This window comes from Podarcis muralis, chromosome 5 (genome assembly GCF_964188315.1).
Source record: "Podarcis muralis chromosome 5, rPodMur119.hap1.1, whole genome shotgun sequence".
In the NCBI taxonomy this organism is placed as follows: Eukaryota; Metazoa; Chordata; class Lepidosauria; order Squamata; family Lacertidae; genus Podarcis; species Podarcis muralis.
Window position 1 is genome coordinate 29,050,816 of NC_135659.1, and position 18,617 is coordinate 29,069,432.

Sequence of the window (18,617 nt, forward strand, 5' to 3'; positions counted from 1 at the left end):
ACAGGCTTGGTAAAAATAGCTGTAAAGGAAACTATTTTAATTGTCACAAATCTCACAAACTCTCTTCCAGGAATCTTACAGAGACCGTGCCTGTTGAAGTTTCTGAGCTATCTGTATGTGATATCTTGGTTATGGCACCATCATAGACAAAGTGGGCTTAAGGCCAGACAAAACGACAGCTGGCCCATTTCTCCCTTTTGCCATGCAAATCCAGTTCAGAATTGGATTAAAGTAAATGGTGGGAAAGGGATGTGAGTGGCGTTGTGGGTTAAACCCCAGAGCCTAGGGCTTGCCGATCAGAAGGTCGGTGGTTTGAATCCCCGCGACGGGGTGAACTCCTGTTGCTCGGTTCCAGCTCCTGCCAACCTAGCAGTTCGAAAGCATGCCAGTGCAAGTAGATAAATAGGTACCACTCCGGCAGGAAGGTAAACGGCATTTCCGTGCGCTGCTCTGGTTTCGCCAGAAGCGGCTTAGTCATGCTGGCCACGTGACCCGGAAAAACTGTCTGCGGACAAACGTCAGCTCCCTCAGCCAGTAAAGCGAGATGAGCGCCTCAACCCCAGAGTCGTTCACAACTGGACTTAACTGTCAGGGGTCCTTTACCTTTTTTAAATGGTGGGGAAAGAAGGTACAGTATTGATTGAAGGGGGGAAAGTCCGCCTAGCAACAAGTGAGGAAAACATTGAAGGAACTTTTGCAACATGACTCACTTGAAAAACAATGACATTATTCTTAGTCTGCAATGATATCTAGGCAAACTAATCTGAGCATAAGATCTACTGAAACTATTAGGCAAACTTTGTGCTCAGTCTATGTTTCCTCATGTATACCTGACAGTAAAACATATTTTCCTCCCTCCTAAATATGCATGAGGACTGAAATATCCCTTCTTTAGCACCTGGCAGAGTGGTATGATGTTTGCAGAGGTAGAATGTGCCCTGAATGGCTGGGTAGTTCTAAGTGAGTTCTGTCCTCTGTATGTTTGATTCAGTGCCTCACTGCTATGTGCAAGCCCTAACGTAAGAAAGGCTTTGCTACTTTCTCCTCAAATTATACACCAGGGGTTTTTGTTTCTTTGTTTCTGCACTCAAGTGTTATCAAATTTATTCTCTTTCTAGGCCTTGTCTGGATTATTTAAAAGACTTTGCTAATACTTACAGCCATGCTTGGTTTAAAAGAAAGGCAAATAACATAAAAATGGGGAAAGAAAAGAACAAAGATTGTTCACTGAAGATTTATAATTATCCAAAAGAAGGGCCAAGCAGATAGTCTATGATTTAGCACCACTATGCAATTCACTTGCTATATAATCAGCTATGGAGTCAAAACAGAAATTTTGCAAGCAACATGTAGCAATTGGAACACCTTATAAAAGTGAGCAATTCACATACTCCCTTTTACAGGGGCACTACGAAATCATATTAATTCCTCTGGTTATTGTGTCTTTTAACAGGTGGGTGGTGGTGGTGGTGGTGGTTCTGTTTTTTGTTTTTTAAAGAAAAAGACTGGCTAGGTCTGAAATTATTCTACTACTTAACTTTGGCAGAGCCAGAGACCCTAGAGGGAGGATAAAGCAGGAGTCTTCAAATGCTTAAAAAGTTCTTTTGTAAGATAAAATACCAGCTGTTCAGTATGACCAAAGATGGATAGGCCAAAAGCCTGGGCATCGGGTTACAGGGAGGACAAGTGTGGCCAATTATTTTGAAATTCTTTCTGCGTGATTTTGCAACAGGACTTTGACCTAGGTAAAAAAAAGTAAAACTGATTGCTGGAAAACAATCATTTCCACTTCATTTTATTTATTTTGGGTATCAGACTAAGTCATACTCATATCTGTATGATTTACTGTGTTCCAGCTTATAGAGTTTAATTTTAAATTATTTATATTTATATGCTTTTATTATTGCATATGTCTGTAATTCTGGTCTGTGACCATAATAAATCAGTCAATTCATTCATTCATGGTAGACCATTGCTTATTGACTTCTGTGGGTCTGCTTTGTGTTGGACGCCACCTTTTAAGTCTCTTTAGGCTTCCTTTTCAAGTAAGGTCCTCCTCCTCCTTGTTTTTTAAATAATAATAATAATAATAATAATAATAATAATAATAATAATAATACCCGGCCCATCTGGCTGGGTTTCTCCAGCCACTCTGGGCAGCTTCCAACAGAGGACTAAAAACAGAATAAAACTTCAAACATTAAAAACTTCAATAAACAGGGCTGCCTTCAGATGTCTTCTAAAAGTCATCTGTAATTCAGATAATAAAGGCACAGAATCTATGTGCTATGGACAAGTGACACTGCTTTCCCTCCAACATTTCTCGGATGAAATAGGGATGTCCTATTCTATTATTATTATTATTATTATTATTATTATTATTATTATTATACCCCGCCCATCTGACTGGTTTGCCACTCTGGACTGCTTTCAACATAAAAACATAATAAAACATTAAACTTTTTTTTTTTTAAAAAAAACCTTCCCTATACAGGATCCCCTTCAGACGGCTCAGGGGTCAGATAACTCCATACCCTCCAACATTTCTCCAATGAAAATAGGGACATCCTAAGGAAAAGCGGGACATTCCAGGATCAAATCAGAAACCGAGATGGCTTCTGTAAATCTAGAACTGTCCCTGGAAAATAGGGGCACTTGGAGGGTCTGAACATATATAAAAACATAATAAAACATGAAACATTAAAAAATCTTCCCTATACAGGGCTGCCTTCAGATGTCTTCTAAAGGTTGTATAGTTACTTATTTCCTTGGCTTGGGGGTCGCATAACTCCATACCCTCCAACATTTCTCTAATGAAAGTAGGGATGTCCTAAGGAAAAGTGGGACATTCAGGGATCAAATCAGAAACCGGGACAGCTTCTGTAAATCCAGGGCTGTCGCTAGAAAATAGGGGCACTTGGAGGGTCGGGCACAGCTTCACTGCACATTTTTCAAAACAAAACAAAAAAAAGCATATACTGATTCCCATGTTCATCTATATTTGAAGAGATTGTGAAGTTACAGTTACATGATACCAAAGGCGCAGAACAATTTCAAACCAACTCAGATTACACGTTGAAGAGATTTGTCAGTCTTTTTGCAACGAGCAGATATTATTTTTCATCATTCTACCTGTTTTGCAAGTTTTGTGTGTATTTTTAGAATGCTTGCCCTTTTAACTTGGAAGATAAAGAACTTGCTCAACGTTCTCAGCCGTATAAAATCACATTCAGCTTCACAGTTGTTGAAAAAAGCTCAGCTTTACTTTCAGAGTATGGAAACTCCCCTATAATGAAAGGGGGAACATTAATTTTCTATGTATAGAAAAGATCAGGTCCTTAATAATTCTGAATTAACACTTTCTTCCTTTCTTTTCTAAACACTTTTAATTTATATCCTGCCCTTCAGTGTATGCTAAAAACTCCCAGGTTGCCTTACAAAAGACAACTTGAACACTATGAGTAGGTTATGGTCCCATATACACAATGGAACTTCATAAATCCATAGAGTTGGAAGGAACTTCTGAGGGTCATCTATAGCCCAACCCCCTGCAATGCAGGATTTTCAACATATGGTTCCCCCATCCAATTTGAGAACATAGCAGACCCTGCTTAGCTTTGCAAATGTACTGGTGGTTTTTCTTTTTAATTGTTGCACCACTGGGGGACTTCGAAACTTTAGGGTCTATATATATTGCAAGTGATTCTTGCACCAGATTTCAAATTGTCAGCTCATAGCATTGCCATATTGGTGACCTAGAGAACCATTTTCCGTGACAGACTGAGCTCCCATTGCTCTGTCTGAGCTCCTGCCAACCTAGAAGTTTGAAAGCACACCAGTGCAAGTAGATAAATAGGTACCACTGCGGTGGGAAGGTAAACGGCATTTCCGTCCAGTCTGGTTTCCGTCACGGTGTCCCATTGCACCAGAAACGGTGCAGTCATGCTGGCCACATGACCCGGAAAGCTGTCTGTGGACAAACACCGGCTCCCTCGGCCTGAAAAGCGGGATGAGCACCGCACCCCATCGTTACCTTTGACTCGACTTAACCATCCAGGGGTCCTTCTTCCTTTAATGCTGCCTCTGCAGAGGCCAAGGCGTGACTGTGGCAGTACTTGTCTGCTTCTCTTCTCGCTTACCCCAACCCCAAATTCCTCACCACAGGGAGACGGGGTGGCAACCAAGGTAGGGGGTGGTTCTGTTAGCACTGTACTGCCAAATGGTAGCCACTGACATTAGTGCCCCACCTACACACAGCTGGTACATACATTGTACACAACTCTACAATGCCATAAGAACTTGCTATATAGTGCTACCTCGGGTTAAGAACTTAATTCATTCTGGAGGTCCGTTCACAACCTGAAACTGTTCTTAACCTGAGGTACCACTTTAGCTAATGGGGCCTCCCACTGCTGCTGCGCCGCCAGAGCACGATTTCTGTTCTTATCCTGAAGCAAAGTTCTTAACCTGAGATACTATTTCTGGATTAGCGGAGTCTGTAACCTGAGGTACCACTGTATAATTCTATCACTAGATTATAAAATGTTTTTAAAGCCTACATTTGAGTTTAAATTTAAATTTAAACTCAGTGGATAGGTCAGTTGGTTAGAGCATAGTGCTGATAATGCCAAGGTTGTGGGTTCAATCCCCATACGGGACAGCTGCATATTCCAGTGTTGCGGGGGGGGGGGGTTGGACGAGATGATCCTCATCGTCCCTTCCAACTTAATTCCATGATTTTAAATTACCACACACAGAGACAACACTATGGGATGGCAGCATTTGGAGCTTCGTTAACTATGGAGCCCCAAATTTGGGATCCCCTCCAAACGGCTGACAAATTTTTGCAGGGTTTCATAGCAAAGAAAACACATTTTGCAACACATGCCCCCTCACAACTGAGTATTTGAAATTTCAGGGTTTGTGGTTAATTAAGCTAACATCTGGTGTAGTATAGCAGCTAAGGACTTTGAGGAAAAGTTTGAAGCCAGCAAGAGAGAGCTCTGTTACGATTTGGTGACCTCAGGCCAGCTAATTCTTCGTAGCCTCGAGCCCTCATCTGTATTATGGGTACAAGTTATAAAGTCTTTCCTTTACAGGAGCAGCTGCACAGGTTACAAAGGAAAAGCTTTAAATACTACAAAACTGCTAATTATTCTGATGACGGCATCTCAATGATCATTAAATGAGGGGTATGGCTTAAAGATGTCAGGGATTTATATTTCACCTCTTTAAAAATAACTACTACCATTGCGCATTAAAGAACTCCAGCAAATATGATTTGCTGGGGGGGGGGTTGGGCAGTTAATGGTTAATCTATGGCATGCCAAGTGTGCATATGATTACGACAAAGAATTGGCAGCTGCAGAAGGAAAAGGGCTTGTGTTCTGCCATTCAAACTTGTCAGTCAACTCATGCCAGTATTCTGGATGTCTGCCTCCCTAGCACACCCTCATTACATGTGTCTGTCTGAGCCGACTTGCTCATCTGTTCGGAGACACACCACATAAGTCGGGAATTCTCCCTCCTCTGTGGGAATTAGATCATAACCCTTCAGAAGCATCTGCCTCGTCGCCCTCCTCCTCCTCCTCTTCCATACGGGAAACCTCTGTGCCTATGTAGTGTTTCTTTGTAGATTTCAAAACCTGTGTGTTTGTTTGATTTCTAGAATGGAAGAAGCTGAACTACTGAAGGAAAGATTTCAGGCCATAACCGTAAGTACTTCTTCTCTATATCAATCTTTGTGTGTGTGTGTCTGTCTTGTAATATATATTTTAGAAAATCATTATCAAAGCTGCTTAGAGGTTACTAGGTGGCTGGTATGAAACCCTTCGTTTCTGTCCTTATTTTGTTCCGTTTTGTAGACTACAAACTTTGGGCAGTCAGCAGAATTCTGCGTATGACTTGCATTTATGGCAGGCACATAAATTTGACCATTAGCTCCCAGGCGCTGAATGCCAGAGATGTAGGAGTCAGGCAATGTTTTATATCAGGCATATGTGATGCTGTCATTAAGACCAAGTGGCTCAGTGAGTGTGCCTCTGTGCATTAATTTGAAGGACACCAGGTCAGAAAGCTAAGAATGAACTGGAACAAGGAAATTCCATCGTTTAAAAAGAAAAGAAGTACCTTGGGCAATTAATCTTCTGCTTAATTAAATGAGTATTTGTTGGTAGTTCATGGGAACACCAACATTCTCTCTCTGTGTGTGTGTTTTAAAGGAGTATGATATGGGAAATTCAATTCAGTTCACACTATGGTGGAGATATTTTATTCATAAAGAACCCAGCGCTTGCAGAAAGTTGTCTCAGAACTGTGCTTTTCTTAAGAGGAAGAACGACAGCTAATAGCATTGATGTCTAGCTCCCTATTGATCTGATCTAACCCTCATGCTCTCATCTCATGACAGGTTTGGGCCGGTAGATTAGTTCACTGGCTATTCTTTAAGGGCAGAGCTATGATTGGCTGTGGGTGGCATCATAGCACAATAATGATCATGTTCCTTCGGAGCTCTACTAAAGCTAGACGCAACATGCTTTGGAAGAATGAGAAAGCTCTTTCTGGCATTTTTGTTTCATGAATGTTCCCATTGCTCCCAGTGCTTCCCTTGCTTACACAACTAAAGAGCTGATGGTTAAAGAACGGAATAAGTAAATCCAGCAGTTCTTTAACTTTCAGGAGCTATTTATTTCACAACCCTTGGTTCAAACTCTTATTTTGTTTCTCCATGAATAGCAAGACTTCTTGCTGGTGAACTGGCATCACTATCAAACGACTCCATAGTCAGGCTTGCAAATGCAGCCACTGGCAATGTACCCATGACCAGCTTACAACACAACTTGGTCGTTCTTTTTCTCAATTCAGATCAAAGCTGGTTTGGGGCGAAAATGCATCCAAAACAGTATTTCATAGGAAATGTCAGGATAGATAAAGGATAGTGGCTAATGTCGTGTATCCATTGCTTCCCAACCCAGCTACTCACTTTGTAGCCCATGAATAAAGAGATCCGCTGCGGAAATATTTTCTTCCTCTTTTTTTAAGATGGAAGAGAGTCAAGCCTTCCCCATTCCCCTTTTCAGACCACAAGTGACTTAATTCACGGTGCACAAATATTTGCAGGCTAGTAACTTTTATGGGCTTGTTTGCAAGGTTGTTCACAAGAAATATTCCTGCATCCATAGGAATGTAAAGGATAAATGTTGCTTCCTGCTTTGAGCCTATAGCAGTAGTACAACACCAGACAACTCAAAATAAAAAATAAAAAATAAATCCTTCCAGTAGCACCTTAGAGACCAACTAAGTTTGTTATTGGTATGAGCTTTTGTGTGCATGCACACTTCTTCTTCTTGCATGCACATGAAAGCTCATACCAATAACAAACTTAGTTGGTCTCTAAGGTGCTACTGGAAGGAATTTTTTTGAATTTTATTTTGTTTCGGCTATGGCAGACCAACACAGCTACCTACCTGTAACTAGAACTAGACAACTCAGTTGGTCAAGCGCTGTTAATACAGTGCCATCAATACACATGGCTGCTTGATATGATACAAGAGGACAGGTCCCTGCCTTAGACAGCTTGCAGTCCAAAATTCAATATGGAGGAGACAATAGGGGAAAGTTTAGGAAAAGGGGGCAGGGGTATACCGAGGGAGAATGCATGTTTGTTTCCATTACATGTATTTAGACTTGGTTACAATAGGATGCGGGCACTTGAGGTTGTGCCAAAGGCTTCATGGGAAAGCTGGGTGAGTTAAGAAGGGGTTTGAAGAAAGAGAGAGGGTCTTAAAAAGGTATGGGGGGTTTTTTAGGGGAGGTAAGCTGGTGGGAGAAAGAGGGGGAGCTTTTTCAGGCACCCTAGAAGTAACTGAGGAACCTCACTACAAGAAGCTTGACCAAGCTTGACCTTCTTCATCCACAATCCACTGGAGATGAGAAGTTGGCTTGTTGATTCTGGCTAGTCCTTACATTACTACATTTTCTAAGCTATTAGTCTCAACATTGGCTATGTTCTAGTCCCCTTATTTAGCTTGCTGCTTTTGAAAGATTTGTGCTTATATGGCCCTTTAGTGATAATAAATGCAAGTTAATATAGAAAGTGGTTCAATAAAACACATAGATTTTTTGCTGGAAATGAATGAAGTTTTTTTAATTAAAAAAAACCGGCTGAGAAATGCAACAGCTTTTAAGCTTTAAAAGTGTGTCAACTGACATATATTGAAAGGGGATGGAATAAAGGCTAATGCATTAGTGGAACTTAATAGCTGAATAATAATTCTTTCGTTGCTGGAAGAAGCTCAATTCCTTTCCTCTCACTGCACTGTCAAAGGCCTTTTACATTTAATTTTTCTGTTTCGTGAAAGATTCCTAGTAAGAAAGGCAAACAACAACAACAACAACCCCCACTATGCTTCTGGAATTTTCTGTGACTACAAGCCATATCCATATAAGATCCCACACAAGTCATTTCAATGACTGTAGTGAGATGTGGACTTTTGATTTAAACAACAACAACAACAGCAGCAGCAGGAAGGAAGGAAGTTATTAGAAGGAAGTTATTATTAGAAGGAAGTTCCACTTGTTTCAGTAGGACATATTTTCTTCAGGGGGAATAGGATTGCTTTAGCAGATTGCAATGGTAAAACTGGAGGTTTGGAAAAGTGGTATCCCAAACTGTGCTCCAATACACACATTCATGCCATTCCCAGCAGTGGTACCACAAATATATATATATATATATATATATATATATATATGGTTTTGGTGTCCTCGGGTGTCTTCCCGTGTAAAAGTTGGGGTGTCTAGGCGACGTTTCGACGAGGTCTCACTCGTCATCTTCAGGCTGGTGTTTTCGGCTTCTTGTTACTGGAACAGCAACTTTTACACGGGAAGACACCCGAGGACACCAAAACCTGCATTCCTGTACCCGTGAAAATCTACGAAAGCATATATATATATATATATATATATGCAGGTTTTGGTGTCCTCGGGTGTCTTCCCGTGTAAAAGTTGGGGTGTCTAGGCGACGTTTCGACGAGGTCTCACTCGTCATCTTCAGGCTGGTGTTTTCGGCTTCTTGTTACTGGAACAGAGCAGGATCTCAGTGTTTGAGTTCCTATACCTTCAACAGTATTTATAGGAACTCAAACACTGAGATCCTGCTCTGTTCCAGTAACAAGAAGCCGAAAACACCAGCCTGAAGATGACGAGTGAGACCTCGTCGAAACGTCGCCTAGACACCCCAACTTTTACACGGGAAGACACCCGAGGACACCAAAACCTGCATTCTTGTACCCGTGAAAATCTACGAAAGCATATATATATATGTATATATATGTATATGTATATATACACATATACATATACATATACATATACATATACATATACATATACATAGTTAGAATTCCTGCTCCATTATTGCAGTCATGGGATTGTTGTCTATCACATGACGGTATATGTTTCGACTCCACAGAGTGGGAAGTGACAGAGACAGGATGTTTGTGTTACTGTGTTCCGTGAAGTGGGACTATTGTCCTTTGTTCTTTTTCTCTTTGTTGTCTGATGCTAGAGAGAAAGGGAGCCATGTTGCAGTGCTTCGTGTGTGTTTATATGTAAATAAAGTAGATTAGCCAAAATGCTGAGTTGCTGAGGTCTGTTGCGCAACTGCGAAGACTCTGCAGATCCCTAAGTGTGCCGGTGTCTGTTGCCATCGGTCGCTGTGATGTTCGGGCTGAAGAAAGCTTTTGAAGCTCCCAAACGATCGACCAGGAGGGAGGGAACAAGCCAGTCGGGCATGTATCTCTGCCAGGGTCCTACTCGAGAGTAGGATGAGATCTTAACATATATATGTGCAGGGCACTAGGGGTTTTTTTAGTTTAGTTTATTTCAGTTATTTATCCCTTCACACAACTGAAAGGAGTCCCAAAGCTATTTACAAGAAAATATAAAATTACATGATACAATATCCATAAGTATGCAAAAAATAATAATAATACTAAAAGTCTTTATCCAGAATAATCAAAAACAAGAATATCACCTCCAACACACTGCTATGAACTTCTATGGCAGGAGTCACTAATGGGCCTGTAGGCACACATGTCTTTCACTGAGTCCCTTCAACCGCCTCTCTCCTCACTGAAATTCGGCTTGAAAGAAGAATTCTGTTGTAGCCGGTAGATTAGACTGAATTATGTGCTCATCTGTGGTACGTGTCTGGTGCCCACAACAGCTTCTCCAGTTTGAAAATGATCCCACGTGCCCAGAAAGGTTAACGGTCCCTGTGATACAAAGTAGTGGTAGCATTGCCTTATGGAAATCCCACAAAACCTGATGGAACACCTTCTGCTCTCTCTATATTGTACTCCAGTGTAAAACTCCACTACAAATTCATTATCACTTAGGGCATGTCCGGATATACTTAATAATGAGTGGTGATACGTTGCTATATATTCCAATACAGTGGTACCTCGGGTTAAGTACTTAATTCGTTCCAGAGGTCCGTTCTTAACCTGAAACTGTTCTTAACCTGAAGCACCATTTTAGCTAATGGGGCCTCCTGCTGCTGCCGCACCGCCAGAGCACAATTTCTGTTCTCATCCTGAAGCAAAGTTCTTAACCTGAAGCACTATTTCTGGGTTAGCGGTGTATCCTGAAGCATATTTAACCTGAAGCGTATGTAACCCGAGGTACCACTGTATAAAACTCCACAATTAATCCATTACTTTTCACTTTGGGAGGGACCAAATTTATGTTATGTGTGCAGTAAACTAATTCTGGAATTGAGCTCACCTTGTTTTGGTCAGCCTTAGTTTAAGTGCTGAGCTCAAGAGAATCCCATTTGCCAAAAAAAGGGGGGGCTGTGCACTGTTCTGATTGGTTGGCCCTCATAGTGATCTTCCCCCACACCCCCTCACCAGATACCCCTAATTTCCTTAGAAGGGAAGTCCAGCCTTCCTGGAGTCAGGAGAGTGAGCAAAGAGAAAAATTAAATTGTCCCTGGATTTGGAGCCAAGAATGTGCCATTCGTTTCTCGAGCGAAAGTGGGGGGAAATCTGAGATCCTTTTGCAGCATACTGTGAAGGTATATCTGGAGGCATGCTCTGAGTTAGGAAAAAGAGCTCTCTTTGGGAGTTTTAATCTACAAAGTCATTTTGATGACCTACTGCACCATTCATGGCCAAATTATTTCAAGGCCCTTAATATAGTGGCATTCAGAAGAAAGGAAGGCGTGAAGTTCAGAGACTGGCAGCAGGATGTTCTTGAAATCTGGATTAACTGAACCGTTCAAAATTGCTACTGGGGGCGTACCTTAGTAAACAAAGTTTAAAAATGGAACGACAACACCAGCTATCATTCTTCTCTCAGATATGTTCAGCTGTTTCTCTCAGCAAGATGCGGAAGTAGAAGCAGGAGGCCCTGCTAAAAGTATAAACGTTATAAGGATACATGTAAATACAGGCTAGCAAACTATTTACATCCCAAATGCTGTTTATAGTTGCATTATGGGATGTGTGCCAGAAATAACTCCTATCTGCAATGGAGATTATTCCAAGTCTCTAGACAATCATGGGAACAGAGCCCAACCTGGTTGCTAAATTTTCTGTAACTGAAATTACCTCAGTTAACACCACCCTTGCTGTTTCTCGCTTGTAAATATGTAAAGAAAACAGAGGCATATTTGGTGACTTGAAAGAATTGCCTCCTGAAATTTGAATTTGTTTCCCTGGTGACTGATAAATGAAGGGAAACAATCGTTTAATAGTTTTGCATGCCTAAACCTTTAATACTAGACACAGCTGGTATGTACTAAAAAGGAAACGATATGTTGAAGAAGAACCCTGAGATTTGTTCTCAGAAGATAGAGATGGATTTAAAACTATTTTAGCAATCCTTTCCTCTTCCTAGGGAAACCAGGAAGTTGCAGTTCTGTGAGGTGGCATTCTCTAAATTCTCACTAAACTGCCATCTCCAGGGTTCTTGAGGGAATCCACAACCATTGAAGTGGTATTAAAAAAAACTGTTATGTTTGTAATGTAGATATGCCCAGTGACTTCCTTTCCTTTTCCTTTTTTCTCTTTGTTAAATGAAAGCAGAAGAATGCAGACAACTCCCACATCCCCTTCTAAAGCACTTCAAATGGCTTCTAAAATCTAAGATCTCATTTCTTACTACACAAAGTTTTCATATTCCAAGATAGACGGTACATTTTATTCTCTTTGGTTTTCTACCATTTTTGTAATTCACAGGACAAGAGGAAACTTCAAGAAGAAATCACTCAGAAACGCCTTAAAGTCGAGGAAGAAAAACTGAAACATCAGCACTTGAAGGTAACCTGCCCATGAGGAGACTCAAATAATTTTCTTCCTTTCTTTTTTGGAAATCCAATGCATAAAAATGTAAGAAATCATTAATAAGAGTATCGACAATTGGCTTATACAGGTGTGTACATCTCTTGATTTCTCTACACTGGATGTCTGTTAGCTCAATATTTGACCTGAGTTGATTGAAAAGCAGTCTTTCCCCAAGCAGGTGTATAAACACACACACACACACACGACTACAATTCCCATCAGCCCCAGACAGTATGGCCAATGGTCAGGGATGATGAGATTTGTAGTTCAAAATATCTGGAGGACATTAGGTTGGAGTATGTTGATATGTGGTGTCACATCTATATTGGCCCATTCACACATGTAAGTAATCACTTGACACATATGTATGTGTGAACCAGTCTGACACAAGTGTCCTGTCTAATCAATACAGGTCCAGTTACATACATTCTTTCCTTCAGAAATCTAAACATTTCTTTAATTTTTGCAGTATGAATGTCATCTTTACTTAGGTGCACAGGTGAATTTTGAGTTTTACTAGCTAGGAAACAGAGTGCATTAGTTAATAATTGTCAACCTAGGCTCCTTTAAGAGGAAAGGCAATATATAATTTTAATAAATAAATAGCAGCACTGGGCATTTCTTAAAAGACTTGAATTGTTTAGTGATGGCCAGAAATAACTATTTAGTAGAAGTACAGCTGCACATTTTTCAGACAAATCAAGTCCTCCCTTAAAGAGGGCACGTGTTGCGGTGAGACCTGGCAACCAAACCCTGTGTTGTGGGTGGGTATGGTTGGATAGCCACAACACCCAATTGGTAGGTCCCTTGATGCTGGGTTTAATTAAGCCAATGGGATGCAGACTAAACAGATAAAGGGACCTATATATACCTATGCACGTGACCCAGAGCTTCCTCTTTCAGTGCGTGCATCAGAACACCCACCCACCTCTCCCTACTTTTAGGGTTTGTTGCGCTTGACCTTGCTATGCCGTCATGTGTCGTCTGTCGTTGGGATAGGGGCACAGTAGGAATTTCCTCACTTGGCTGATTGGCTGTTGCCATTTGGGTTTTGCCTGCCGCGTAGCAAATCGTCACAACTTGTAAGGTTGTGGATAGGCACTGGTTCAGGTGATAGGGGAACGGTCTCGCCATTCCTATGTGAAGGGTATTCCATTAAAGGAACCCAGGGACTCAGTGGTTTGGTCAACCCTGTGAGGGGGTTGTGCCCGTGTCTGAGTCCAGGGGGAAATCTGGGTGGTGGACATAGCCTGTTCCCGGCTTCCCACCTAACAAGTGTTCACCCTAGGCTGACCTATGCCAGAGCCTATGCAACCACTCCCTTTCTGTAATCAATAAAATTGTGGCCTAAATTCTGCCAAAAACCAAACCAAAATTTGAGTCTTGTCTGAATTTATTTAATGGGGAGGCTTAAAGGTCTGAACATGCAAAGCATTTTCAATTTAGTATTGACAATAGATTCCATAACAACGGGGTTCACCAAAGCATTAAATAAAAGATTCTTCTAAAATCCTCAGGCAGTAACTTGGTGTATCTGCCAAATGTTTAGTCAATTAACTTAATGGTCCTACATGAAAAGATGTTCTGACCCTGCTTCCCACGTACTACAGAAGCACCTACAGATGTCAAACTTGCCAAGTTCCTTGGTACAAAATCCCAATTACCGATGGATCAAATGGGCAGCCTCATATGAAAAGCTGAGCTTTTCAAGGACAGCTTGACATTGCTTGTCATATGAAGAACGAAACAATAAAAAATAAAAACTCACAGTGCTCATTTGTTGACAGTAGTCAAAACAGTGTCACAAAAATCTCGGCACAAATTGTGTCCTGACTAGAGGCTCAGTAGTAGGACTTGGTTGTCGCGGTCAGTTAGAAAGTTCAAGAACTGCAGAAGTCACAAAAGTGATCTTCAGGTTCTCCATCAGTTCAGCAATGAAAAGGTTGATGCCGCTGTGGCTGTCATGGCTGGGAGCATTGAGTGTATGCAGCATCACGTATATACAGTGGTACCTCGGGTTAAGTACTTAATTCGTTCTGGAGGTCCATTCTTAACCTGAAACTGTTCTTAACCTGAAGCACCACTTTAGCTAATGGGGCCTCCTGCTGCTGCCGCGCCGCCGGAGCACGATTTCTGTTCTCATCCTGAAGCAAAGTTCTTAACCCGAGGTACTACTTCTGGGTTAGCGGAGTCTGTAACCTGAAGCGTATGTAACCTGAAGCATATGTAACCCGAGGTACCACTGTACATTGAATGCCTGAGCAAGGGTCCCGCGTAGAACTGTATGCCCAGAAGCATCTCTGCAGACAATCTAGAACCCTGACTGTGCAGGGATCTCAACTGTGAAGACAGAGCGCTCTGCTCATTCAGCTGGACATGCAAGGAACCTATCCAGGCATTCAGTAAACATGGGTGGATTGAAAAAGATGGAACCTGCTGCTCCCTATCCACACATGTTCACCACACAGGAAATTTCAGTGTATGGATTAGAAGGGATAGGAGTGGGTAACATGTGTTCTCCAGACATAGCTTAACTACACTTCCCATTACCCCTGACAATGCTTGGTGGACCTGTTGAGGGCCAGAAGTTGCCCATCCCTAGAATAGAAGAATGATAGCATAACACCTGAAAAGGACTTCTTTGTGTTTTCAGTTATGACAACCATTCAGCAGCCACTACCCTCCCCTTATTCATGGGTGCTTATAGCAGAGAAGTTGTGTCCTGCCAAGGACAAAAGGGTCAGCTGTTCTTCCTCTACTCAGAGGTCCAGGATATGGTTTAATATAGCTGTGGCACCCCAGCTGCAGAATGATTGTTTGGGAGCCCTTAAGTTGCACGTGCAAATGAGCAACGACGAATCTTTTTCTTAAGCCATTGAGAATCTGCATTGTCTTTAACCAGTGAGAAGGGGTGCATGGAGCCCTGGAGCTCTAAAAATGAGGAAGCGCATCCCATCAAATTGGTACACTACTTCTTTTTGGGCAGCTTCTTGTTTTATTAACATACCCATCGTATAAGCTTGCTTCATCAATTTTTACTGCATCACTTCCACTGTTAATGACCCAGACTGTGTTATGTAGTAGACAGAATTACATAATTTTAACATCTTCTCGCTCTTAAATGAGGTTCTCATTGCTGTCACTCCTGTGCTTTCCTGTTTTACCCCCACCCAACAGAGAATTTTAATAGTGTTATTGCTAATAAGTATGATTGCGCAAATTATTATACAGGGATTTAGATTCCATTACAGTATTTTGAGAAAATATAATTAAATAAGCTTGAGAGAGGCGTAATTAGAAAGTGATGGATCTCTTCATCACAGCAAGGGTTTTCGTGAGCACGCTGCTCTCCGTACTAAAGAAAGGGCACAACTACTTGCCTACAGATTGCAAAGCTGGAAACAAGGAATCTCCCACCAACATTAGTGAACATCTCATGGCTAGGTTCCCATGCGAAGTCTCCAAGCACACGAAAACATGCTCGCTTTTGTGGAATAATTCAGATAACACCCTTAATGACTGCAGCACTCATTTACTGGGTGTGAGATACAACTCAGCCTCCTTTAATGGCAAATTACGTTCCTTGGATGCTTTGCAGCCACAGGGGAATGTCATCGCTGGAACTAGAAAAACCCTGGAGTGGGTATAGAATATGGTCAGCTATTGGGAATGCTCAGTCGCTTAGCAAGAGGAGAAGAGGAGTTCATAATCGATTGCTAGTGCTCACAGACCCAACACGACCTCTGGTGAAAGGGACAAAAATATGGCAGGAGAAGAACAACGGAGAGGGCATTGCTTGCCTTTTGCTCTTTGAGTGTTTTCACATATACAGTGGTACCTCAGAAGTTGAACGGAATCTGTTCCAGAAGTCCATTTGACTTCCAAAACGTTCAGAAGCCAAGGTGCGGCTTTCGATTGGCTGCAGGACATCCCTGCATCAGACGTTCAGGTTCCAAAGAACATTCGTAAACCAGAACACTCACTTCCAGGTTTGCGGTGTTCAGGAGCCAAAAACATTCAAGTCGCAAGGCGTTTGTTCAACCAGGGTATGACTGTATATCGTTTTGTAAAGGAGGGTTATCCAGTGTGTAAATGTGTAAATGAAGGCGGTTGAAATGGAAGTGGCATCATCTTTGGCCATATTTCCATGACAATTAAAAAGTTTTTTTATTCTCTCAGACTTCTAGTGGGAACTAATGGGACTGTGCTGTTATGATGTCGAGGAAGGCTTTGACATTCGCTGCAATATTTTGATGGGAATGGGCTTTGATAATTGCTGTCAGATGCTGCTTCATATTGTGTTTTATTGTATGTTGTTTTAGTTGTGTTATACTGCAGTTTCTTTTTAATGTTGTTACCCACTTTGGAATCGCAAAAAATATATAATTGAACAATCAATCAATCAAAGCTCTTTACCAATGAATTTCAGGGATATGAGAAGGCAACGGTGAACATTATTATCAGACCAGTTGTTGGTTGACTGCCATGGCTCTGTTAGGCAGCTAAATGCTACATTAAGACCTCGGCTTTCATGCCTACCTTTCCCCAGTTTGAGAGTGGAGAGAGCTGGAATTGCAGTTGCTATGCAACTATGGAATACATTCCTTAACTCCTTCAGGGCAGCTTAGAGATGCTGTCCTTTGGTTGCCCAGCAAACCCTATATGTGCTTGCTAAAAATAAATGAGAACTGTGCCAGGACTGAAACTCTGGCATGAACAGGTTGGCATCACTAGTAAAACAGAACAATGCTGCAAGGGAAAACAAAACCCAAAAAAAACAGAAGTAATTATCTGTGATTATAATGGCAGGCCAAGTCCAGGTGGCATATCCCTGGAAGGAGATGGGGGGAAACAGGCCTTAGGGGTGCTATCTCCACTTTAATGACAAACAGGAGGGTCTTGAAGTATATTTTACAGGTCCTCTTCATTTGTTGTGTCCTTTATCCTAACTAATGGGTAAAATGTTCTCATTGAGTTCCAGCTCATAAAAGGAATGTACTTGAATCTTTTAAGAAATTGGTGCTGGTGCAGAAGAATCTGTCTAGAACCTTAAAAGGGAATCTTTTAGATCTTTAGCTCTTAAAGCACTGTAGGCACATGTGAAACCTCAAACAACATTTACTTCACATTATGAAACGGTTGGCTCCTGAGGAAGTATTGTGGGAAGTATTTGCTTCCAAGCATGCCTGCAGCCTGATGGCAGAGGTCCGTGCTATCTAATGCCTCGGTGCCAATAATATGGTGGAATGTGAACCACGCTAGACAAATGTAGCATGCCATCACTGAGGCCATTCTGAGAATCTTATCCCATCATACTGTGTTAGTAGCCTCTGTTTGGTATAATATACTTGCAGCACCTAAGAAGCCACTCCATAAGAGAGACATCCTCTCATTTTGAACCTCCTTTTTACAACAAGTTCTCCTAGATTCCTGGTTTGAGGGCTACCCAAGGGACAGGAAGAAATTCCTACATAAGCAGCCCACGGTTAAGACTATTTCTATACAAGTAGCCTCACATTGGAAAGGGGAGGAGGAAAGAGGAGGATGGCAGAAATCAGATAGTTTGTCATGGAGCAAGAATTAAAGATTAAATATAATCATTCAGATAATCTGCTTATGAAGCCAAGATATGAGCCTTTGGGCCACGTACATAGCCCTTTCAAACCTTCCTTCACTTGAGGTGGCAATCAAACCAGGAAGTCTCTAACCATAGTTTCCCATTTCATCCAAACCAGGAAACTACAGCTTCAGAACAGGATACTGAGCCACCTTCAAGCCATGGGTTAAGATCCTGGCTTGTTCCATACTGTTGACCACAGTTTCCCAGTGGAAATGAATGAAACAGGAACCTTTTTGTTAATGGAAGGCTTTGTGGCTTTTTTGCTTGTTCAAAGGGGTTGTAAAGGTAAAGGTAAAGGGACCCCTGACCATTAGGTCCAGCCGTGGCTGATTCTGGGGTTGTGGCGCTCATCTCGCTTTATTGGCCAAGGGAGCCGGCATACAGCTTCCGGGTCATGTGGCCAGCATGACTAAGCCGCTTCTGGCGAACCAGAGCAGCACACGAAAATGCCGCTTACCTTCCCGCTGGAGCGGTACCTATTTATCTACTTGCACTTTGACGTGCTTTCGAACTGCTAGGTTGGCAGGAGCAGGGACCAAGCAACGGGAGCTCACCCCATTGCAGGGATTTGAACCGCTGACCTTCTGATCGGCAAGTCCTAGGCTCTGTGGTTTAACCCACAGCACCACCCGCATCCCCAAAGGGGT

The 18,617-nt window shown here is 41.9% G+C and overlaps 1 protein-coding gene across 1 annotated transcript in view; it reads left to right on the forward strand.

Annotated features, from left to right (window-relative positions):
* The window catches only part of PALMD (palmdelphin), a 56,684-nt gene that overhangs the window by 21,780 nt on the left and 16,287 nt on the right, over nt 1-18,617 (forward strand). Inside the window, exons 2-3 of the mRNA XM_028732762.2 lie at nt 5,669-5,714; nt 12,246-12,326. Coding sequence (XP_028588595.2) covers nt 5,670-5,714; nt 12,246-12,326 — 126 coding nt within the window. The 5' untranslated portion in view covers nt 5,669. The remainder of the gene's footprint in view (nt 1-5,668; nt 5,715-12,245; nt 12,327-18,617) is intronic.